The sequence below is a fragment of the Parasteatoda tepidariorum genome, chromosome 2 (assembly GCF_982258835.1).
Source record: "Parasteatoda tepidariorum strain Cologne lab strain chromosome 2, Ptep-v5.0, whole genome shotgun sequence".
NCBI lineage: Eukaryota > Metazoa > Arthropoda > Arachnida > Araneae > Theridiidae > Parasteatoda > Parasteatoda tepidariorum.
The window spans coordinates 91,035,391-91,061,979 of record NC_141756.1 but is presented as its reverse complement, the minus strand read 5'-3'; the positions used below and the strand labels follow the sequence as shown (position 1 = coordinate 91,061,979).

The 26,589-nt window shown below is 31.6% G+C and overlaps 1 protein-coding gene across 1 annotated transcript; it reads left to right on the top strand.

Moving 5' to 3' along the window:
• The first annotated feature begins 3,632 nt into the window (after positions 1 to 3,632).
• On the top strand, positions 3,633 to 21,816 carry LOC107451949 (uncharacterized). Its single transcript, XM_071177824.2, has 8 exons — positions 3,633 to 4,083; positions 5,872 to 5,937; positions 7,126 to 7,287; positions 9,399 to 9,489; positions 11,160 to 11,250; positions 14,246 to 14,416; positions 18,384 to 19,020; positions 21,567 to 21,816. The coding sequence occupies exons 1-8, from the start codon at positions 3,729 to 3,731 to the stop codon at positions 21,671 to 21,673; spliced, it is 1,680 nt and encodes a 559-aa protein (XP_071033925.2). The 5' UTR covers positions 3,633 to 3,728; the 3' UTR covers positions 21,674 to 21,816.
• Positions 21,817 to 26,589: the final 4,773 nt, after the last annotated feature.

Here is a 26,589-nt window from a genome sequence, read left to right as displayed (position 1 = left end):
ACATTCATTGTAAAGTTTATCCTGCATTTCGATGCCATTCTTAAAGAAGAAATTATCAAGACTCATAAAAACTGATTCCATTTCTGATATGACTTCATTATTTGCGTCAAACCTCTTCCCCAGGAATAAACTTTTGTGAGTATATACATTCTCTTATCTTTTCTGGAGTATTTTTCTCCCAGGAGTGTGATGAAAGATCACCTTCTTCTTGTAATATAGAGCCATTTCTTCTTGGTTTCATCCTTCAATTGATTTATACATCAAGGACTATTATATTTGCCCTCAAGGACTTCTTTTTTAAAGTATTCAATGAATGTAGTTTCTGGGATATACAAAAAGAAGTGTAACTAAACTTCCCGAGGCGAGTATTGAGTTTTTGCTTTTGTTCTCCATTTAGTTGAGTACCTATTTGATTCGTAGAGGTAGACCTATGCTTCGTTCACTACTGTATAATGAAAGTCCAGTTTATATTACTTAAACAGTTCGGAATAGAGCTCTGAATTATCAACACGGAGTTTTTTTGTACCGTGATGTAACTTACCTACCACTACAAATATTAAATACCCATTCCCTAGTATATTAGACACATTGATTTGAATCCATCTAGAGGTACCTTCTGATAGATGAAGGTTTACCCAGTTGATAATTATGTCTTCTTATTGATGACCTCCGGACGTGGTGTGAACTCGGCAACATCGAGGGATGGTTCGCATTGAACAATTGAATTGCTCTCAAAAATCCGGTAAAATAAATGAAATTCTCCTGACCAATAACAAAAGAAATGAAATAAATAAACAAAGATATAAGAAAAAAAAAGAAAATAGTTACAGAAAAGTAATATAATGAGTGAAAAATAAATAAATTAACAGCATTAATCAACTAGTAGAATTCGTTCATCTAATTTCTATAACATGTAAAATTCTGGAAATGAGTAATGTGGCATAACTACAAATATTAAATATCAATTTAGATGAAGATTTACATAGTCGATAATTATAGCTTTTTAATACCACTGTAAACAAACGCTGCACCTATCGGGAAAATAGTTTTATTCGTAATCAAATTTAAGAGCACAATATTGTATATACTACTTTGTGACATCTTTAGGGGGTTATATATCAAAACAACTTCTTTTTACAGTTATTCAATAGAATTTTTTTCTTGTGCAATTCCCACATTAATAGTTTCTGAGCCTTTAACATTATCAGTGATTAAATAGCTCCAATTAAACTCCACAAACTACCGAAACTGGGACTTTTAGACGAAACAGATTCCTTATTTCAATTTTCAAACAATTTCTGAAATCAATCTAAAGTTTTTGTGCAAAAAAGTGCTTAAATGATGAAAAAAAATTTTCTTTATCGTCGCTCTTCCTTCCTTTGTGATTCAAATCAAAACTTTTAATATACATCGAATTAAAATTGAGTCCTCCGTCCAATATTGGACAGCATTTAGTTCAGTTTTATCACTTAAAATTTTTTTTTGAAAGGTCTTTATCCTCGCCATTTTAGGTTAAATTTAATGAAAATGATTCTTCATTAAATCATTCTTTAATAATGGAAATCATTTTGCGTTTATTATCTGCTACAAGATAATGTAAAGCTTTATTTAAGAGTGCCCTAGGCAAAGCTCTCCTTTCCACTCCAATTATGTTTAAGTAAAATGACAAATATAAGTGGTTGCCTAATGTGGCGCCAATGACAAAACATAATTAGAATTTAAAAAAAAAAAATTATGCACCAAATAAAATGTATTTTATATCAAAATAGAGCAAAGAAATTACTTTAAAAAGTAAATATATATTCCTGGTATTCATAGTAAAAAAGGAAGTATTTACTTACCTTATTTAGAGATTTCTTACCTTACCTTATCTATGCGTGTTACCTTAAATAAAACAACATTGCGTATCCTGGTGACCAACATTACTATAATTAAAGGAGTGACTCAAAATATCGTATAACCCAACATTTATGTATAAATAATGTTTAAAAAATTAAAATTCACAATAAAAACCATTATATATTTATGAATAACTTATCAAAATCTTTTTTCATTTTTACATTTTCTTTAATGAACAAAGAAACAGAAATGAGTACAATAAAAGTAATACAACTTACGCAGAAAAATTACAATAAAAATATCCGGAACTGACGTGATAAAGTAACCCAAGCTGGTTTTTCTTTCATTTTAACAAGTGCGCCTAAGATTTTTTCAGAATATAAATTTAAAAAATTTTCATGTTCTGATCAAATTTGTGATAATTACTGCTATTCTTATCAATAAGGACATCTAAAGGCCTGGTTTCTTAAGGCCTGGTTTCTTAGGACAGGACGCCGTCAGCTGGAAATCAGCGCTAACCTCTGATTGGTCCATTTGTGAGTTTGATAGTATACGTCATCGTACGCTCATCTTGAACTACAATTACCGTCCAACTCAACTGCAGTTGGATTACAACGTGACGTTAACCACAGAAGCAATGGCGGACAACATCCAACAGCTCATTGAAATCAGCCAAGATTTTGATTTTGACATTAAACATAACTTCTTCATTAAACTTAGCACTCTTTATTTAGCTCAGCTATAATGTGTTTTTTCTTGGACAAAGTCATTATTTGTTCTCTAAAACACTGGTCGACAATAACAAAATCAATGCAAATTCAAAATAAATATTTGTTTACGTTATTAACGCATGCGCAATGAGAGATAATGTCTGCGTTTGACCGACTGCTCATGCTGAGCTAACAAAAAAGTATTTTTTTGGCGTCAGATCTACGTCAACTTTCCGCTGACGCCCAGATAAGGTGCTTGTCCTAAGAAACCAGACCTTAAGAGGTCACTTCAATTACCTGCTCACTGGTTATCCATCGATGATAGCAACCAATAGGGATACTTTTAAAAATACTAGATTTCATTTATTTGTTATTTGGATATGTGTAAGTTGCAAGCTAGGTTTTATTTATTTGTTATTTGAATACATGTAAGTTGTAGGCCAGATTTTGTATCATCGGTTGCTATGGTGATATAGAAAAACTTTTTTTTTGTAAAATAAAAGTGTTATGTTTTTTGTTTTTTGTAAAATGGAGTCAGAATAATTGTTTTTTTAGTTAGAAATTAGTTTTCTTGTAGAGAACTGCAGAATATTGCGCTTTCTGGTAGAGTCTCTTAATAAATACATTTCTATTGGAATGAGAATACGTATTGTCCAATAGAAATTGTGCAAACAGCTAGTTGCTATTCACAACCACAAAATTACGAAAATTGCTTGATTTATTTTACTCAAGGATGTAGCTCTATCTCTGCTGTGAAAATCTCCATTGAAACTGTATTTGCTTATTTCCACCTCTATTAACAAAATTGTAAACAACTATTCTATGGTGATGGATCATCGCCATATAAACAATTTTTAATTAGTTATTGGAGTCAAAACTGCACATTTTGCGTATTTTGGAAATTGCATTAAACCTAATATTTCATTTGTTAACTAAGAGGTTGAATTTATTTATTTACCCCGGTATTTCAATTATAAAATGCGTACTTATTGAAATTAAGAATATTTTTTTGAATATATTAGAGCTTTAAGCTGATAAGCAACATAAACGAAAGATGGTAAAAAATACATTGAATCAACAATTCATTGAATTCTAAAAAATTTACGAACCGCTTAATTTCTAAGCTACATTAATAGAAAAAATGCCTTTACCCACAATAAATAGTTAACAAAGCTAATTATGAACTTTTTCTCTTCTCTGGTTTTATTGACAGGGATTTTTAACTTTGGCAGTGGACTTAGAATCTATTTTAATTTGCACATTACTGAAGGAACTTTTCCGAAAATAATTCAAATCGTCGTTTCATGTAAAGAGACCACAGCAAATAAACTAAATCAGAATGAAACGATTGATGATATTACATTATCAGATGATTTAGAACGAAGAAAGAAGCCGATCACTTTGAAATACGGAAAATTTCTTATATCAGATATAAAAGTTAACTCGACAGAACGATACAAGTGTAACTTAGTCACTCCGCTACCCCGCATTTATTATAATCAGGTGAAAACTAGAGTGAAACGAGAATTAAAAGGTAATTTATTTATATTTCCAAATAAACTCGAAGAGAATTTTACATAATAGGGGGCACCACTAGGATTTGGCTGCGAGTAGGCATGGATGACACTTTAGCTTGGAGACATTGCAATGCCAGCAGTAAATCTACTGACAATGTCATCCAAGACCGGAATTATAGTTATTTCTAATTATATATAAAGAAGACTCACTACAAACTACTGTAGTTATTTATTTTTTAATTTACTTCTCCATTTTAAAGTAGATGGGGAAAAAATAACTGAATTATCGACGCCACTGATGCTTACTCACTATAAGTACCATTTACTTATTGCCAGAATACTTGTAGTAACTATCACCAAAATTAATTATGCATAACTAGTTATGCACATATATGGCAACGTTACTTTTAAAAAGTAACGAGTAAAAGTACAAGTATTTTTTAGAAAAAGTAACGAGTAAAAAGTAAAAAGTTCTTATTTTAAAAAGTAACGAGTAAAAAGTACAAGTACTAAACAAAGAAAGTAACGATTTAAAAGTACATTTCTAGGAAATCAAAAATTCAAAGTAACTTAAAATTTTATTGAATAATATTCTTATGTTCTTTAATGTTTTTGCAAAACTGTTGTTATTTATTTAATTATTTTTAATTTTGAAAGTTATGGATATTAATTTATTTTTAAATTCGGAAGAATATTATAATATAATCGTATAATATAATTTTAAAATCAAATATAATTTTAATATCAAACTTTTTATGGATTTGCACGAAAAAGAAATTTTATCTATTGATTTTAATTTTTGGTTTATAATTTTTATTTATTTAAATACCATTGATGTAAAATTGTTTTACTCTTTAGAAACGCGTTTTAAAAGCACAAACATAAACAAAGCAAACACGGGTTTTCAGATAGCTTTGTGATCTTTGAGCTAGTAAAAAATAATTGAATGTGCAGTATAAGTTGAAACAGAAGGTATTTAAACACGAAGTTAGCTGGGAATGCATATATATTGCACATTAATTTTATAAATTAAAAAAATGTAAGCATTTTTTTCAAATTTAATTTTTTTTTCTTTTAGAAAGCTTACCGAGTTTTAGAAAAAAGTAACGATTTCATTCGATATTTCTGTTACAAATACTTGTACTTTTTCCTTAAAAAAGTAACGAAAGTACAAGTAAAAGTACTAAATTTAAAAAGTAACGAAGTACAAGTAAAAGTACGACCGGCGGTACAAGTAACGAAAGTAAAAGTACTTCCATATATGGTTATGCATAATAGTTTAGTGTTTTCTTAAGGCATACCCTGGGCTGTCACATTACTGATGCTGATGATGATAAGTATTTAAACTACTTGTGCCTGGCGTACTACTTCTGGGACGTTTTCTTTAAAAATTTTGCAAAATAGCAACATTTGTTATTATTCTTCGAAGCTATACAATTCATGTTCTAATTATTTATTCTTAATTATTCATGTAATAATTATTTATTCTTTATGGTCGAAAAATTATTTGAAAACAAAAAGAATATACTTAATTAATCATAAAACTTAATTTAATGAATATTATTTTATCGATGCTTAATTTGGTTAATTGAGTGACCACTTTGCAGCTAAACAAAAATCGTGCGTCTTTAATCGAAACAATTTTTAAATGAAACATAATTGTACAAATGGTACGTTTATTAATGACTTTGATGTTTGAAAAAGCATCGTAAGTCTCCAGATTTTGAGGTGATCACTTTGTCTTTCTTTCTATATGTTTTTGTGTATCTTCTTTCTCATATAATTTTTTATTACCTTATATTTAGCATCAATTCCTGCAGAATTTGGAGTGTGCCGATCTGGATATAGTCTCGCTTCGTATGACAGATGTTGTAAGTTTTTTGTAAATAATTTTTAGAAATTATAGAACATTTAGAGTATTTTTGCGGATAATTTTTATTGGAGACATTCACATAATCTGATTTGTCGAGTCTGATTAGCTTCTAAATCGACAAATACCATGATTTACCGCCTCTGGACTTATCTACGATGACTTAACTTGAAGGCATCTAATTTGACTTTCTTAGCTAATTTATTTGAGTTATTGATTTTTCCAACCTCATTTATTTGGGTAATTATTATTATTGGCATACTCTACGGCAGCTGTTCACATTTTTCCCTGACTACGGGAAGCCTCCTTTCGGTGGAACCCCGGATTGACTTTATTGCAAAGAAAAAAAATGCAAGTGATTATCATGCAACATAGTTTAGCATAAATCAGCGGATCTAGAAATTAGCCATTCTATAATTCAGAAACACATTTCTTCACAGAATTTTTGACTTCGCAGCAAACTATTTCTGTCATACATAATATCGCTCTTAGGCTGCAATAGTGGCACAATTAAAAAAGCACGCGTTTTGGACTAAGAACAGGTGTAAATATGAAAATACACATTCTTTTCAACAGCAATACTAACACAACTCATAATTCAACTTGAAGGTAATCTTCGTTTCAGCAAACTAGAGCTTCTTATGCATTTTCCTTAGCAATGAAAACTTTAGACCCTCTTATCTCAAAACATGATTTTTTGAGTTTTAACGCAAATGCAGCCCATGAGCGATATAATAAATCTTTTTGCAATCGTGTGTGATTTACTAGCTTGAATAATCCTATTAACTAACAGGAATGTTGTTCCTGTCATATGTATCCATTAGAGGGCTTTTCATATCTGCGTCTTGCATATCGAAAACAAGTTCTGAGTCTCGGAACCCCTGTGTTCTTTTCATGGGGTAACTCCAGGGTTCTGTGGAACGCCATTTGGAAACTGCTGCTCTATGACATCGATTGCTATTATAAGTTAAACACCAAAGACATAAACCTTTTCATATTTTTCAACGTTTCTATGAAAAATATAGTGAAGTATTCATGTAATATTTAAATCAATACTTTTGCAAGCCAAAGTTTGCTGTAAACCAAATTGTTTGGGTCAATAATTCCTTTAGCAAAGTGATTACACTAGTGCCAAAGAAGAACATAGAAAACATTTCACTATTTTTGATTTAATTATTACTTATTTTAGTTCCCTGTCACCCTGGAACTTATGGCAGTGGAGTATCATCTAAATGTTTGCCTTGCCCAAAAAATTACTATGGTCCTTTGCCTGCACAAGATTCCTGCTATGCTTGCCCAAAGGGATCAATAACATTTTCCGAAGGATCTGATAACGAACAGGATTGCATCTGTAAGTTACTTTTTGTTTCGTTATTTAAGTATGGTTTTTCATAATTCTTTTTCTCTGATTTTATGATACAATGAAATTGATAAAATGTCTCAAAGATGACGTCACACTCATTAAAGAGTAATTTTAACTGTGTTACTTCCTTATGCTGACCATCTATCACTGATTTTTATCTTATATGAATGTTACGTAACGATTCTCAGTGATAAGTTGCGTCAAGATGACGCCACATACCCAAATTATCAAAAACACCTTTACTGTATGTTACGTCATTCTAACCCTACTAAACTTTTCTAAAAAAGGTCGAAATCAATGGACATGCTTATTACTGATTTGAAATGCAGATGAACTAGGGTAATCTGTTAACCTTTTTAGGACGGGTGAATCAGTAATGTATTTGTACAAAATCGGGATGGAAAAAATTAAAAGGTGGTGGTTCAAATGTGGGAGTGGCTAATTTGATAGACTTACTTTATTTATATTTTAATATGTGTTAGTCTAATCTCAAAATAATTCGATGTTAGTTTAGAGTGTAACTATATAATTTTCATTTTGAACTAAATAGTGATGATTTGAATAAATCAAACTATTATTACTCCACCCACAGATAAACTGGTAAAGAAATAAAAACGAGCTCCCAGTTTTATCTTTTTACCCTGTTTAGGAACGTTTAATGCTGACACGTAAGCTCGAAAGGTTTAAAGGGCGGAATCAAGTGTTTTCTGCAATTTGCTTATACTTTGCTTAGTGAGAACTGATAGTGAAAGTAAACTAAAAGGTTTGTTTGTTGCCAACATTACCTACATCTCCCTGTATCTCCCTAAAATAACGGTTCTTTTCTTATTTATCATTGTTCAGATTACTGCTGCTTAGCATAAATTTGGCATCAATCAGCCAAAGGTAATGCCAAGTGTCCAGAGGCTTTGTTTACTTTCATTGATTAGAGTACAGATGTGCATATTGGCGGTTCAATTATAATTAAAGCTCAAAAGTTTCCCTTGTTATATCAACTAATTTGTTGGTTGCTTGCTTGTGTTTATTGACCTGATTCTTTTAGATATTGAAAAGTATATAAATTAATCTAAATTGATTTCCTTAATTTTAATAATATTTTAAACCATTTGATTTTCTGTATTATAATTTTGAAAGCTGTTGATCCTATCACTTAATATTTTGATTGTTTCATTGTAGTAACATGAATTTTTAGATAGCGAAAAATAAATAAATGTCATTATGTTAATTTATGCGCAGTGAAACATTGCCTTTGTTCCAGTAAAAATCGTTTTTCTTAAACCAGTACCTGATAGGTACTGTGCAGATTATCTAGGTCGAGTGCAAGTTATCAAGATAATTTGAGAAAAGAAACATTTTTTTGTCACTGTAGAATAATTGAGTCCTACACTTTATTCTTAACACAATCATCAACTGGAAGTTATATTAAAGTTAACTATTGCATAAGAACTTAAAACATCTACTTTAAATTCGCCAGTGATTAGTAAAAGTTAATATTTATAGGTATCGGAGGCTTAGAATGTCCCAAATCAATATTCTTAACTTTTGTTTAGTTTTTTATTGTTTTCTTTATCTTTCTTTTTTAAAGTCTCTGTAATCGAGGTCTCTTGTTCCAAAACAAGATCGATCTATTTTCTAAAAATTCACAAAAAGAATAAGAAAGAAAAATCTCATCAGTACACTCGAATTAATTTAAATGTTTTTACTGATTCTGAAAGAACTAAAGCTTATGATTCTTGTTTGTTAAAAACTTTTAAGTTTTCCTACAACTAAAAAAGTAAATGCAAAAGTAGTAGTTGGTAGCTCTTGCTTAATTATTTATATATTCAATTCGCTTATTTATTTATCGTTGGTTTTGCATATTGTACTTGCCTTATACAGTGTCTGTATTTCCTTCCAAACAAATTTGAAAACAAATAAATAGGTATAATAAAATAAAAAAATAATAAAATAGCATAATTAATAAGTTATTCAGATATTCTTTTTTTCTTAATTGAACACTGTAGAAATCCAGTTTTATTTTATGGAATCATGGCAAAAGGTTCTAAAATTGTATATAACTTTTGACGTAAAATTATTAATATTTTTATTATCATTGGCAGATGTTGACGTTGATGGAAAGCCTCTGCCTCGAATATCTACCAAAGTTATTGTCATCATATCTTGCGTGTCTATATTTGTGTTACTTGTGATGTAAGTTGGAGTTTTTTTCCCCTTAATTTTAAATGTCTATCTTGGTGTGCTGCTTCGTAGAGAGCATTTTTATATGTAAAAAAAAAGGATTCAGATGTCGTAGTTAGCTTTAAACAAATGTGGCGTCATTATTAAGAATCTTTCATTGAGATTTTTAAAATGGAAAACGATTATCAGGGAAAAAATTGCTTGTAGAATGGGAATTTTGAGACATTTTTACCCAGTGGTAAAATAGGTCTTGTTTTGGGTTTTATGGCGTGCGCACTTTATTTGGACGTCATCACACTTTTCATATGTGTTCAAGAGTAACAGTAAACAGTGAGCATGCATAGTCATTGCATGCGTTGCTTTGGTTACCGCTGCTGTTTGATAAATTTAATAATAATAATTTAAAGTATTTTATATTTTTTTGTTGTTAGCTTATAATTACTGTCTTGGTGGTGATTTTAATATAAATATGAATACTAAAAAAGGAAAAGTATTTTGTGACGTTTTGAAACACGTTTATAGCCTGGTTTTGAAAACTTATTCGACTATAAATATCAATTGAAACAGTTTTTTCAACCCATGATTTTAAATGTTGTGGCGTTTATCGGAGTCAAACCAGAAAAAAAAGCATTTGACCAATTGGTAACCAAGTGACTGTTGAAAAGCGATCCCAATTTCTTTTTAATTATTTTTCTTTTGTTATTTTTGACCCAAACAAAGCAGCTGTGTGTAAAAATTCTATGTGTAATGAAAAATTTCACTATATGAAAATATTTTCAGTGTTAAGTGATCAAAGATTTAAAAAATATATATAATTCATATAAATCATTAAAAAAAATATTGTTTTAATTTGGATGAGATTTTTTTTTATTAATTTTTAATATTTCGCTTTTTTGTTTTCGTCCCCATTCAAGGTTCTATGCTTTAGTAATTAATTTCTATCGCCACCGAAAATTCTTCCCTACGTCCTTTGATAGTGATGCTTTATACTTAATGTGACAAAACAAAAGTATTTCTCATTTTTAGTCAACTTAAAAAACATAATTTTTAAAACTTCTATTTCATTTTTATTATTTTTATTATTTCTAGAATAATCTTTAATATTCTTTCACCCGCATGTTCGATAAGTTTATCTACAAATAATTCATTAAAATTTAAATTATTACAATTCGTGTAAAAATATTGCACAAAAATGCACAAATTTTTTCTAATGAACCGTTTTATTTGCTTATGCGTTTTCACTAATTTTCCCGAAATCTTCGTTGACTAACATTTTAATAGCTGAATTACGTTTAATGTTTTTTATTTCATCTCAGGGTGATTGGATGCCTGCAAGTGACGTAGTGTGTGTATCGGGTGCTTTGCGCATGCTCATGGATGAAAGTGTAAACGGAATTTTCCTTAGTTTGTGACATTATAAAATTACTTACTAGTAGGGAAAATTCCCTTCTAGGGAATTATATAATACCACAAGTAAGGAATTGTATGATATCACGAATTGATATGGAGAAAATTCCGTTTACACTTTCAACCGTGAGCATGCGCAAAGCGTCCGAGTTGCCAAGTGTCTATGTATAAATGATCTTCTTATTCTTGAATCGCAAGTACCTAACTAAATGTTCGTTATAGAGTTTTGGTCATATGATTTTAATCATGTAAAATGTTGCTGCGTTACTTTTTAGTATTGGATTTATTGTTTGGTTCTTTGTATTGAGAAAAAGAACGAAGCCAAAAAAGCCTAAACTGCGTAAAGCCAGGCCAGAGATTATCAGAGTAAGTTTTTAACTAAAATCTAATATCGCCTTTGAAATTCTTTTCTTATTATGATTGCTTATTTTCAATAAATTGATTATACTAATAGCTCGTTATTCTTTTTTTATCTTAATTTTTAATCAATGTACATAAATTTCGCTATTTTATGTACAAAAATGTTCTCAGTTAAATTCCTTTTACTGTACTATATGTGTTTTATACACTACTGGTTATTGAAATTGCTACACCAGGAAGGCAACACACCACTAACGTGAAATTTGCAGGACGGATAAAGCATGTTGCGATATGCAAATTATAAGCTTATCAGCGCATTCATGCAAAGCACGCGGTGGTAGCGATACCTACAATGCGTATAAAAGAAGAGATTTGACAGTAATTTTCTCATACAAAAATTGAATTTGAGCGTTGTTCTTGGATAAAAAAGTTTCAGTTACGCCTCGTGTAAGAAGGAGAAATGCCTACCAATCACGTGTCTGAGTTTGATCGAGGTCGGATTATGGCCTACCGGGATTGTGGCTTATCATACCGAAGTATTGCTGCTCGTGCTGGTCGAGATCCCATGACTGTTAACAAAATATGAATCCGATTGGTTCATTATGGTCATATTGACCGCCGTGCTGGATCTCAGCGGCACCCCATTACTAACAGCCGAGGAGGCAGACATGTTATCCACATAGTCTTAAGGGATCGCACTGCTACATCACGAACCCTGAGTCAACAAATGGGGTCATTTGTAAGACAATAAGTGTCTGCACAAGCAGCTTGACGGCGTTTGCAGCAGCATGGATAGTCAGCACGGCGACCATTGCATCGGCTACCCTTGACGCTGCATCACAGACAGTTGCGCCTCCAATGGTGCGATCAACGACAAACCTGGACGGAGAAATGGCATGACTTCGCCTTTTCAGACGAATTTAGGTTCTGTATACAGCATCATGATGGCCGCATCCATGTTTGGCGACATGGTAGAGAGCGCCCATTGGAAGCTTGCATTCGACATCATCATACTTGCCCATCACCTGGAGTAATGGTATGGGGTGTCATTGGATACTCGTCTTGATCACCTCTTGTTCGCATTGCCGGCACTTTGAACAGCAACCGTTTTGTTTTTTATGTGTTAGAGCCAGTTGCACTGTCTTATCTTCGAGGCCTCCATAACGTTACGTTTCAGCATACAATGTACGACCGCATGTTGCTCGCACTGTTCTGACCTTCCTTGACGCATAATATGTTCGCTTGTTGCCCGGGCCAGCACTTTCTCCTGATCTCTCACCAATTGAGAACGTCTGGTCAATGGTTGCCGAATGACTGGCACGCCACCACTCGTCAGTCACTACGGTCAACGAATTGTGGCATACTGTTGAAGCTGCATGAAATGTTGTACCCGTCCATGGTATCCAATCTCTGTTCGACTCGATGGTCCGGAGAATAACTGCAGTTATTGCTGCTAGGGGAGGCTGCTCTGGGTACTGATTCCTCAGGATCTATACATCCAAATATCTTGAAATTTTAATCTCTTGTTCTTCCAACTATAATGTATGTGCCAATAAATCATTCTGTTATTTGCATTCCTTCCTGGTATAGCAATTTTAATAGCCAGTAGTGTAAAATAACTTTTGTGGTTGATGACCGAATTTTCCTGTTGTACGTATGAACTTTAATGGTTTAAAGTGTTGACCTTAAATAGTCTAATTAGTAAGTGCTAACTACAGAGTAATTGAAAATTAATATAGCGATTACAAACAGCTATAACTATTTAATGAAAAAGAATTTATCAATAAAATTTACACAGAATGTAGACGGAACTTCAGAATAGTGTATACATGCATCACAGATTTTAAATGTGACTTCCCTTGGTCACACGGACAACATCTAGGGCGGTAGACCATTTCACGCGGTACATTCTTGAAAAACTTTTGCAGTCACTGACACAAGCGCATAACAAATGTGTTCCTTGAAGTCTTCAATTGTTTTGGGCATGGGGAGCCCATACACCCTGTCTTTCGCATAACCCTATAGAAAGAAATTGCAGGGTGTCAAGTCCGGAGATCTGGTGACACGCAGAATGCTTTCTGCTCGGGACTCGCCATTCTCACTAATGAACTCGCACATGAGCAGGATTCCGCTTCACTGTGTCTGCGTATTACGCAAAACAAAATTTTGAAGTTCCATCAACATTCTATGTAAATCTTAACGATAAATTATTTTTCATTAAATAGCCATAGCTTTTTGTAATCGCTATATTCGTTTTGAATTACCTTATATTAACTAAGTTAAGAAATTCGACGGAAAAACATTTCTTCTTTAAGCAAACGTACCTTTTTTCAAAGCGTTTGGATGTTTGTAAATGATTTTGTAATTTAGTAGTTTGCATCAATTAATGGGTCTTTTTAAGGTAAACTCTTTAAGCCATAATGATTCGATTGTTAGAACAAAACGTATTCAAGGTCAGATGTCATTTTTCTGCAACTGTACAGTGTACTCTATATTTTTTCTCAATTGGCTTGAAAATGTACGTTAATTTTTTTTATTTATACTATATATAGTTATAAAAAATTATTTAGTCAGTTTATAACATGTTTTATTTTAAATTTCATATAAAATATTTAAAATGCCTTTCTTTTTTTTAAGAATATTTGGTGTAAAAATCTATGATTGAATTAATTGTCAAGTTTGTATTTTATGTCAATTACAAAGTATAAGACTGCCTAGATGTTAAAGATAGATTTTTCAGAATAGTTGATTTAAAAAATGATCAATACCATTTTTCTTTACCCATTGTTATTTTAAATGATAGCTATTACTTGATTGAAAGAAATGTTGAAAATTATAAAACGGAATGAGGAAAGTTAGTTAAAGAAAGTGAAAAGTGTTATTAAAAAATGTAGAAGATATTTTAAATAGATGTTACGAATTATTTTAAAAAATGTTAAGACTTATCAACAAATTTGTTTCAGCTCTTTTATTTTAAAATTGAAGTATTTATCTTTTGCAGATAGATCAGGGTCCATTATTTATGAAGGATAGTCAGCCATTTTATCGCCAGGGATCGGACAGTGATGAACATATTTATGCGGAAATTGATGAATTTCAATATGATTCTGATGATTATTTAGACCCTATTAAATTGAAACAACAGCCAATCTATACAAAATTGGTGGATTCAGTAAGTCAAGAATCCACTGTGAAATCCATAGTTTCTTACAAATTAATTTCTCGTTTTATTTTTTTTTATTAATGAGCTAAAATATGTGAGGTGCAATTCAGTCTTTTCAATGAGATATTCATAAGAAAATACAGAAACATACCTGAAATATTTGTAGAGCAAAAATAATCGACAATAATATCAAAAGAAAAAAAAAGGAAGGGAAAAAAAAGGCTAACGATAAAAGTGCCCAAAATGTCATTCTTAAATTAGGCTTAATTTTTTCTACACTTTTTCTTTTAGAATTAGAAACAATTTAAGTAATTATTTGTCTATTTTTTTATGGGTCTGGAGTTATACGTTTTCGAGCATAGAAGTTAGGGCAACAAAATTAAGAAAAATTGTAAGGAAGTGGGTACTTGCAACTCGAGAAGTGAAGGGATTATTCCTAACCATGTGATTTAAATCAGATTTAATAGGATATTTGTAAGTGACGCTAGGCGTGTTTGTCGAACCTGATTGATTTCTGAATCAACAAATGCCACGATTCACCTACGATGACGTAAATTACAGGTCCATGGGATACATGAAAGTGACGTAATGGGAGTACCTCGATCCTGATTGGTTGTTAAAACGTGGCATCTGTTAACAATAGCAACTGTTCTTTCCATTCTATTTCGAATAAATCAAGTTCGTCAAGTGACAATTTTCTTAAGTGGCACATTCTATATTTTTTCACAAATATTTCAATTCTTTCACTCTATATTTCTTGCTTGACACAGAGACAGGCATGAAACTATGTTGAACATAAACAAGATAATTATGCATCGAAGATGCACAAAACAAAACACAAAAGAACAAAACAAGCATGTATCAAGGTTACAATCATTTATCTATCAATATTTTACAATCATTTATTACAAGGTTATCTATCTAAAAATAAATCTAAGTAAAGTAAAAGACGTAGGCAAAGAAAAATTATATTTCAACAAATTTAATGCGTGTTATGGCGCTGCATCTAATTAATTTCACGTTAATTAACATTCCAACTTGCGTGCAGAAACCTAACTCAACTTTAACACGTCATTTTGCTTATAAACAGTCAGCTGACGTCATAGGACCACATGTGTGGGTATCTTTGATCTTCTTGAAGTGCAAGTAGTCAATTACGGAAAAGTCACAATATTAGTGATGTAGGAAAACAGTTGGGAGAATACCTATTGAGATATTTAAGAATTATACAGTAAATGTTTGTTTAGCATATAAACCTTAAACGGCTTCTAGTTACAAGCTCTAATACAGCTAAAAATAAGTTGTCTTAATTAATATTTGTAAAATGCAGATTTATGCAAGAGCATTTGGAATCCCCCCCCCCCCCAAAAAAATAGAATTTTTATTCGAGTTATAAAATTTTATCTTTAAGTTTCAGTTTCTTAAAAACACTTTCACATTAAAAAGAAAAAGTCTTAAATTGAAGCAACCCTTTGCAGTCTACACAACACTTCATTTGCGGGGCAAATAGAACTTGGCGACTTAAGGTAAAAATTATTTATAATTTACAACTTGATAATTATTTCGAAATAGACAAAGTAAATTTTATACATCATTTTCTGTCTTTAAAAAAAATCTCGTTAACTAGTGACATTTTATAGATAACACTGGGGAAAAAAAATTTTTTCGCTCCATGAGATTTTTTTTAATAGATCTTAGTTACTTTCTTATCGATAAAATGTTTCATATAAATGTTTTTCATTAATAAAATTTGCCTCAATAGTCGGGAACATGGAACTTTTTTTATTTCTGAAGGAAAAAAAAGATTTTCATGAACTTATGAGGTCTGGAACAATAAATAGTCATTTATTTTTAAAGTAGAAATGTTCTTATATTTGTCATAGTTGATCATGTCCTGTAAAGAATATAACTCGATGATTAAAGAGTAGAAATGGAAATAGTTGCGGGACGCAGTACCTCATCATATCCTAAATTAGGAAGCAAATTTTATTTTTTTAATAATATTTTTAAAAAAAAGTTGTTTTTCAGTGAAAATATGTCCTACGTCATAGATGAAAAGCTTGGTGGTAGGTTGAAGGATTTAAGTGCCTCTTATAAATAAATTGACACATGTCTGAGAACGATATTTTTTTTGTCCTTTTTTTAACATCACCATTGATTTATTTTGTCAAAATCCTTAAGTTTTAAAGATTTTATTAAATGATAATCATAAGTAATAATCGGGTGTTTTTCGAGTGGATGAAGGTTACAAGTTCATTTGGTAACAAATATTTGACAAGTAAACCTTTGAAAACCTTTCAGCAAATTTAAACGTCAAGAAAGCAAATGCTTCGACGTGAACAACTAGAATGGGCATTACGAAATTTTAGATTTCGTCAAATTAAATTTAGCTGATGAGCAAAAATATAAAGAAGCATAATCTTTATTTCCTAATCATAATGTATACATTTTAAAGGGGCTTTAAAATGTTTAATTAACTGAGCTGGATGAATGAACTCTTTAACTGACTTTAATTAACTGAAATGTCATTTAGAACTCTCTTCGTTCTAGACTTAAATTTTACATTATTTACACTCCATTGTTTAGTAACGTAGAAAAGTAATTTAATTTTTGAAACAATTTCTCGAAAATTTAACAGATTGAAAAATGTTCATTCTTCTAAACATGCGAAGTTAAATTTGCTCACCCTTTAAGGGCTTCTGCATTCAACTAGATCTGTCACTAGAACTTTAAATTCAAACTAAATATAAAAAAAAGATTGACTACAAAACTGAAATCAATTCTAAAGCTCTCAGCGTGGAATCAGGATAACGGTTGAGGTTAACAAGGATTTTCGAAGCTTTTTCGCCAAAGAAAATAAAAAGCTACAGTTTAAGTGCCTTATTTGAAGTGAAAATATAATTTTAAACTGCATATGCCATCTTTCGGCAAAGAAACAGCTGGTTTTTAGAACGGACAAATGACTAAAGTATTTAAAAAGTTATTTAACTTTTTAGAATAATCGCCAATTAGGTGACATTTTCCCTCCGAGATGAAAATTAGCAAAATCAACACCCTATTCCCTAATTTTGCAAATTTTTATAAGCCCAGATAATGCAGCATTACAGTAAATTTCAAAATATTGAAAAATTATACCACAAACGCTTTTTATTTTCTCAAAACTGTAGCTCTTCTCCATATTGGCATTTTGCATTATTTTCAGAATAAGCACAAAGAGTTCTGCCTACAGATGGACCAAACTTGACCTAACGGCCACCAGTAACTGTTACAAACTCATATCAGTTATGAAAATAGCGTATTTTTGCAAAGAAGCATTGTCTCATGCGACTGCAAAGCCCTCAAAAAACAGCCTTAAGACTGGGGGATAGAGTAATGCACATGATTTTAAGCTGACATCTCATATTACAATCTTATTTCATTTTTCTAGTTAAGGATGATAGATAACTTTTACATTTTTATGGAATTAGAATAAAGCTTATTGAGATAGTTGGTTAAATGGATTTAAATTTCCGAGACATTTGTTATTTCCTAGTATAATGATACCAATATATTCATGTTTAATTTAAGATTATAAAAATGTTCATCATGGTGGAACTTACAAGGGAACATTAGTCGATGTCCAGGGAATATTTTTCAGGCAAATCTGTCCGTTGCTTAGCAACCGTAGTAAAGAATTCGATATTGCCGTAGGAAATTTATTGAACTATCTTCATTTATCTTGTAGATGAGAGATATTTGATAAATATAACATTTTAGCAGAAATTATCCGCAAACGCCACAGTATGTCAGATTACAAGGTTTATTGAAAGTTAATACTAATATATCTTAATTAACAGGCTAATCTATTTGTTATGCAGTTGCATGGACCTTTTTTATTATTTTTTTTTATTTTGTTCGTCGCGTAAATTTTTATACATTTTTTACTGTTTCAAACTGTTTCAGCTTAAAATAAACTTTGTGTCATTTATAACTTTAGGAACATATTTATGAAGAACCACCTTTCTATCCTGTTTCTATATCGGAAGGCACTTTTCATTGCAAGAAACCACAACTTCGTGTACATGCTTCAAACAAAGCTAATGGCAGAAAACAGAAGGAGAGCAGTACTCGTTCCGACCACAAATCGAAACGTCTTAAAGCCAACAGATCTCTAAAAGATACATCGAGAGAAAGGAATGGTAAAGCAAAAGGAATGAAGCACGTGGACAAGAATGAAACCAAGACAGTTAATAAGCGTCATCTTGAAGATTTGCACAACATAAAGCTTCCATTCAACTCAAATAGCACAGGATTAAAGCAGCATCAGCAGTCTCGTCGTAATTCCAAGTTAGGATCAAACGAAACGCTTGCAGATGGCTTAGTCCGTAATCAAAAAAGGAGTTCAAATGGTGCGAAACGCCAAGCTCCGTATGAATCACAGATTATAGGAGAAAATTTAAACCATCTTCTGAAGAATATTTTAAAAGATGCAAAGTATTCTGAGAATTCGAAAGGAACTGCGATTGGCCTAGAAGGTTTAGAGCCCGTTTCAAACACAAGGGAATCAGGGGAAAAATTGATTGAAATGAGTTTAAAACAGGCTGAAATACACACAGACCAGAAAAATGTGCCGGGTAAAAAATTATATTTACTCTAATATAGATAATTTTTTATTATTTTCCTGCATTACAATTTTGAAAGACGCATATAATGACCTCAGAAAGACAAAATTGCGATTAAAATTCATTATCATTGTGCAATTTATGCTAAAAAACACTTAATTGTTAAACAACAAAAGTCGTTCTGATGTCAAAGTTTAATGGCTCAAAGCGTAGCAGAAATGTCTTAAATTGTGATTTCACCCTGGTAGATAAAGTTGTTAAAAAAGTTGAGATGTTGTTTTACCCGAAACAAATTTTTTTTTATGTTATAGTGATATTGAGTTAAATTATTATATTATCACGTTATTAAAAACCTTTACAAAAAATATCCTTAGCTGGTGTCTTAAAACTCAACGTTGACACCACAAGTTCACGTCATTTCAGGCAATGAAATTGACACAACACTGACAAGAAAAAATCTGATGATAATTCATTCCAGACAATGAAATAATTTAAAAAATCAAAAGTTTTTGCGTTTGGCAACTTGAAGTACATTTTGGACAAAAAAAAATAATTTCAAAGTGAATTTTTTAAAATTTTTATCAGAAGCACGTTTCATTTAATTTTTCTCAGCCTGGTTAACTTGGTTAATCCTTAATGAGCCCGACGCTTTACTACTCCTATATTTTCTTAGCTGGTGTCTTAAAACTCAACATTGACACCATAAGTTCACGTCAATTCAGGAGTTCACAACACTGACAAGAAAAACTCTGATGGATAATTCATTCCAGACATTGAAACAATTTAAAAAATCAAAAGTGTTTGCATTTGGCAACATAAAGTACATTTTTGACAAAATTTTTTTATTTCGAAGTGATTTTTTTTATCAGAAGCACGTTTCATTTTTCTCAGTCTGGTTAACTTAGTTAAACATTGATGAACGTGACGTTTTACTACTCCTATATTTTCTATCTGCCTGTTTTTTTTTCTTTTCGTTTGAATTTCACTTGATTTTAAATTTTGAAACATGCTTGGCATCTTGCCTTTCGTTTCTGAAATCCAATCCAATTTTTCATCATTTAAAAAGAATTCTCGAAGATTTCTTTCGATCATGTTTGCATTTTATAGTAGCGCACATTATTTATGTGTGCTTCGGTTTTATGAATTTAATAAAGTCTTTAATGCTATTCAAAACACATTTACGCATTAAATAAATAATCCCCAAAAACTGCAGCAGTAAGATATTACCTATTTAATAAAAAATTTCATTTCTTTTAAAAGTATGCAGACGGAAATAAAAGTCGACTCTTAAGACTCTCAGGCACTCTTAAAAATAGACGTTTATTCTTAAGATTTACCAGGTTGAAATGAGAAGAGACAAAAGTGATATGAAATATAAAACGCAAAGTTTCCAACGATACATTAACAAGCCCAGTGACATCAGCTCATCTTGATACGTTGGAATCTTGTTTCATTCCTATGAATACTAATTTCCTTGTTAATAACATTAGTTTCTCGCCACCTCACCATAGCGCTGGAAAATGCGTTTTATGATGGTTCGATTGTTTCACTATCGGCTCATGAGGTTTTTACAAGTTTACATTTTTCGTTAGCCACTTTACGTTTTATATTTAAAATCACTTTTGTTTCTTTTCAATCACGCCTTTCAAGTCTTGAAAATGGGGGCCGAATTTTGTGCGCTTGAAACATTATCGCCTTTTATTTCCACATGCATATTTTTGAAGCCAATGACGTTATTTAAAAAGTATTATATTACACATTATAAAAAAAACTTTTATAATATGCATTATCCCGTCAAAATAGACAGTGACTTAATGGCCCCTAAGTATTGACTTAGGCTCTACGCTTTAAAAATTTATCTTTTAATCTAATATTACCTATAAAACACAGCGTAGATGAAAAAAACTGTTCCTTAAAAAATAAATAAATTAATTAAACGTTCCGATGAAGCAATAGCACAATGTCATTAAATAAATGAAGCAAAAGTAAAATAAAAATCACAGATGGAAAAAAAAATCTCGAAGTGTAGGACTTTCAGATTCCTGACCATGGGGAAATGCAGTCCTTTTTGCAGTCCTGGGAATTCAAAAGAACTGTTAGTTTTAAAATTTGGCTTAATAATGTATATTTTGACTTGTTACAGTTATAATTAAGCTGATGTGACCAAGGTTCGAATCCCATCAATGGCTAGTCAATATAAATTCCACATCTGGCTCGTATTTACCATAGTGCCTGCGAGAAATACCCTCTGCGGTAAATACCCTCTTCGTGGTTTTCCTCTCCATGTAATGCAAATGCGGGTTAGTTACATCAAAAAGTCCCACACGAAGGCAAAATTTATCCCAATATTTGATCCATAAATTCCCTTGCCTTCTGGATTGGGTTCAAAACTACAAGGCTATGGAGGTGAACATTAGTATTTGAAAACTCAAAATTGGGTCAGCTGTTCAACGATGGTCGTAAAATAAAATAAAATTATAATCAAGCTGTACGATCTATTTTTCTTACATCAAAATTATTCTTTTGTTACATCAAAATTATTCATGTTCTTTTGTTAGATCTGATTAAAGGAAAGAGAGAAGACTCAAATTCAACATCTGAGGCAGCCATGGATATTTTTGATAATCTTGATCTGCCAGAAATTAATGATAGCAGAATTTTCTAGAGATACCTAAACAGAAAAAAATAGTCTAATGTAATCTAAAGAGATTGTTGTCTAGAATGCTAGTATATACCATACCATGTAGATATAGTGACAATAAAGTATGATATAGTGACAATAAAGTATGAATAAATATCCTTTTTCCTCTGTTATAGCTTGAGTTTACTTGACATTCAGCTGTTTTTCTAGAGCTATATTGTTGATTGAAATAATGCTTGTTGTGTTTTTTTTAAATAGTTCTTCATGTTTGTCAGGCATAGTGCCAAACTTAAGCAAGTGCAAATAAATGAATGTCACGAAATGACAGTATGAGGAAAAGTTTCGTGTAAATAAAACTTTCAATACTAAAATTTTTTTTAATATTGAAATATTTTATCCAAATTTTAGTATTTTATAGATTTAAATTATTTTTTTATCTGGGTGCAGAATTTCTCCAAACTGGTAACTTTTAAAAGAAATTTAACTTTTTCTCAAAAATATTTAATCAATTCGCCCGTTTTGAAATTTAGATAATTTTTTGAAACAAAATAGTATTTTTGTGAAGTTTTTGACAATTATTATAAATATTTTTTTATATATAAATTTTTAAAATGCTTATCAAAAATGGAAAAATAAAACTAGAGTATACCTATTGAGTGTCGCAAACAATGATTTACAATAAAACTTTTGAAATCTGACAAATCAATGCACAGGAATATTGGAATAATTAATACAGGCAATACAGGTTTAGTTATAGAAGTATACAGAGAGAAGTTGAACGTCAATTATTATAAATACTTTCAATTTTCAACCTCCAATTAAACTTGTTTTGATGCTTATTACCACATTTCGATAGCGCTTTTATTTTTCCCCTTTTAGGTATAAATTTGCGACCCCCAATGTGTGGCTATTCCTTTATTTTAATTTTCAATATGGATTCTAAAAATGAATATTAAGGGATATCTTTACGGAACACCTTGTATATAGTTTTAAATTTTAGTGTTGATTCGAGTTTAAAGTAATGAAACAGAAGCCTTTTTTTATATAACTTGCTGATTGTGCTAAAGAATAATAATAGTTTAAAAGAATTAATTCGAATATATTCCTATAAATGTGGCTGTTTTTTTAAACGTAACGTTCTTGCAATGAAGTCATTAATGCTACGTTAGTAAACAAAAAATAAATAAAACTATAACAGTGAAAAAGTAAATAAAATACGTGACTACACGTACCGTAAAAAAATTTAGTTTAACGCAACACCAAACATGCTGGTAACTATTCGCCAAATTTTTTTATATAGCTCTTTTCTCTGTTTTTCAATATGGCGACCATAGCTGTCAAGAAACATATTGAAACATAAAACCAATTTTTCCATTCCAATGTCTTCGACTGCTAAATATTTGAGCGAATATGTCACTTCTTCTGAGATCATCGTTGGCGAATTCTTTTCCACCTAAAAATATATTTAATGGCTTGGCTCGGTATTTTGATAGAAGTTTCGAAAAGCTATAACAGAAATAATTTTGATCAGTTGTTATAGGAATGAAATACATATCGATCTTATCTCAACATATAAAACTACTTAATGATTAAACCTCAATGTATGAAAACTAATTTGTTATACACTTATTTAAGATATAGACTTAACCCTTAAATGCGAAGCGATGTAGAGTGCACAGTACGTTTAAATCTCATGTCTTTCTATAAAGCAACCTTTGCATATTAGTGATTTTTTTAAAACTTTAATTGTGCTACAACTAGTTTATCGTTTCCAAACGCGACTAGACTTTTGAACATTTTTTTCTATTTGTGAGAATTGTCATTGTTGGCATGCTATCTGACTACTACTTCATTTGGATAGTTAATAGGAATTAAGATTATTTATATATTGTTATTGTTGACGTATGCCTGTTCAGGCAGAGGGGGTGCGATTTTTCTTGCTTTCCAATGGCGCCATCTATGACCAAGAATTCGACTTCTGCAATACCATACGGCGCACCCGTTTATAGGGCGGCCCCATTCACACATTCATCCACAGATCGTAATTTTGACCTGAATCAGAGAACGATCGATCTCCAATCCAGTACTCCTAGAGGTATTGATTTGTTATGGGAACATGGAGGATTTTTACGACTCGACAGATTTAACGTGCATCAGTCACTTTACTACACGTGGAGTCTTCTGCCGGTGGGGTTCGAACCCACGAATTCTCGGACATGGGTCCAGCTCCCTACCGACCAGGCTATCCCGGCCTGGATTATTTATATGAAAAGTATTTATGCTTGCGAACAATTATTTATAGAAAAAATTTTGTTTGAAATATTACAGTATTGTAAGCAATATGTAAGTAGAAATCAAAGTGGGATTATTCATAATAATGTAGAAATACGTCAATGTTTTATTTTTTTCTAAAAAAAAAATGAAGAAAAAAAACACCTGGAAAAAAATTTAACGCGTTTTTTTAAATATTTTTGACATAAAACAAACCCCTGTAGGTTTTTTCAAAAATAAAATTTCATGCAGTTAAGTTTTTAGTCAAGTTGTTAATTAACACTCCTTTAACATTTAAGTTTATGTTAATTTTATAACAAGGGCGAATTAATACCAGTTAGGTGGAAAATGCTAATATTTGTGGTGACTGGCTTCAATAAACTGATTATAAATACTTTTAATAGTATTTTTTTAATCTTTCAAATAAACACTATCAAACTAATTTAGTTTTTAGTTGCAGTAATTGTAAAAAAACTATGTAAATAAATATGCATGTAAAGGAAACGAGTGGTTTGGTAATGCTAAAGAAATATGTAGCAATGAATAAGCTAATCTATTTGAAGAGGAAAATTTCATTTGCTATTTTGAAAAAAGTCATTACCACTGATTAGTAAGATATTATTTAAAAAAAATAATAATAAATATGGCTTTATTGCAATCTAAACCTTTTTTTTCTCTCGAATTTAGAGTTACAGAATTTGGACAATGGGAAAATTAATATTCGACCTTTATGTAAACAATATTTTTAGCAACACATTTTTTTGGAATATTTTGCAAGAAAAAAATCTTGGAACAATTCTAAAGATCATAATTGAAGAGTTTAGAAATGGTATGTGAAATTCGGTTCTACCAAATGCCATTTCAAATTTAAATCTACCAAATTGAAGGGGGGGGGGAATTAATTAATTTTTTCTAGTTTTAATACCAGCAATTTTGAAAGTATTCTATAAGATTGCAATATTATTTCAGAAAGCTTCTTTAATTTTTTTTCTAATCCCCACTTGTGTTAACATTTCGTCAATTCAGGCATTTACAGGGCAATTTTGTTGTCCTCTCTTTCAGGGGCACCATATCAGGTGAGCCAACGTTGCTCCCACAGTAACGACAAACAGTTCAGAGAATGAAAGAACATCCATGCTTTGCCCGGGATTCGAACCCAAAAACCTTTCTGATGCAAGGGCAGTTCCCTAACCCCTACACAGGCCGGTCGGAGCTTTATTAATTATAGTGGTATTGAAAAGGAAAGAAGTTTTTAATTTTCTAAGCAAATTTCAGTCGATGCAAATTTTACATGAGTGAAAAGAACACCGTTTCCAAAAGCTTTAAGTATGATCTTTCAAATTGTTCTAACAGTTTTGCCTTGTAAAATCTTCAAAAACATTTGCTACTGAAAAAAAGATTGTTTGCATTGAGTTAGTATAAAAGTGTTGTTCGACCCCTGCAGCAGTTGTTAAGTTTTAAGTAAGATCTTTCAAATTATGCAACAGTTTTGCCTTTTAAAAATTTCAAAAACCATTGCTGCTAAAAGAAAGATTGCTTGTATTGAGTTAGTAAAAAAGTGTTGTCTAACCCCTGTAGCTGTCGTTTAACGAATTAAAAAAGATGGACCAACTTTTCACTGGAGAAAGCTAGTTTTAAACAATTGAATTGTTGTTTATAATTTTTTAATAGCTCTTTCCTGTAGTGGACTGATCGTAAAGACACGGTTCCCATTAGAACACCGAAGTCAAGCATCACTGGCAGTGGCGGGGGGATGATAACTTTGATCAGTCTGCACAGGGACCGAGGAAGCGCGGTATCGGTCCTCGTTAAACTGCTCAGCTTTGCACGCAAGTTATCGAGCTACCAAAGCAGGGGAGTCATCCCCTCTGGAAAGTATAGAAATTGAGATGGCATGTCTTCGGATAATTCTCATGGATGTTTCCAAGACCACGCCAATAGGCCATTGTGAAGCTGTAGTGCGACGTAAATAAAATACGTACCTACCTATTTTTAATAGCTTTAATGTTTTTGTAGTTCATTTACGTCGCACTATAGCTGCACAATGGGCTATTGGCGACGATCTGGGAAACATCCCTGAGGATGATCCGAAGACATGCCATCACAATTTTGATCCTCGGCATAGGGGATGCTCCCCTCCGCTTCGGTAGTCCGACGACCTGCAAGCGAAGTCGAGCACTAAATTCCGCATTGGACTGATCGTAAAGACACGGTTCCCAGTAGAACACCGAAGTTAAGCATCACTGACTGCGGTCAGTAAACGGGTGGGTGACCAGTTTGATCAGCCTACTTAGAGACCAAGGGTGTGCGGTATCGGTCCTCGTTAAACTGTTCTACCGTAAATTGCTTGACTTCGAGAGCAGGTCGTCGGGCTACCAAAGCAGGGGACCCATCACCTCACCAGAGGATCAAATTTGCGATTGCATACCTTCGGATCATCCTCAGGGATGTTTCCCAGTTCGTCGCAAATAGCCTTTTATGCAGCTCTTGTGCGACGTAATTAAAGTTCGTAAATAAAGTACCCACCAACCTTACATTTTATACTCCTCATTTTTACGATTTTTATTAGAGAATTGGCATAATTCGCAGTTAAGAAACCGGAAACTAGGAATATTAGTGGTACATTATATTTCATATTAAAGATACGTATAATGAATGTTTCGAGCCAG

Coding starts and splice junctions, on each gene's coding strand:
- LOC107451949 (XM_071177824.2), top strand. CDS start 3,729: ATGAACTTTTTCTCTTCTCTGGTTTTATTGACAGGGATTTTTAACTTT. Junction 7,288..9,398: donor TAACGAACAGGATTGCATCT/GTAAGTTACTTT, acceptor TATCATTGGCAG/ATGTTGACGTTGATGGAAAG. Junction 9,490..11,159: donor ATATTTGTGTTACTTGTGAT/GTAAGTTGGAGT, acceptor GTTACTTTTTAG/TATTGGATTTATTGTTTGGT.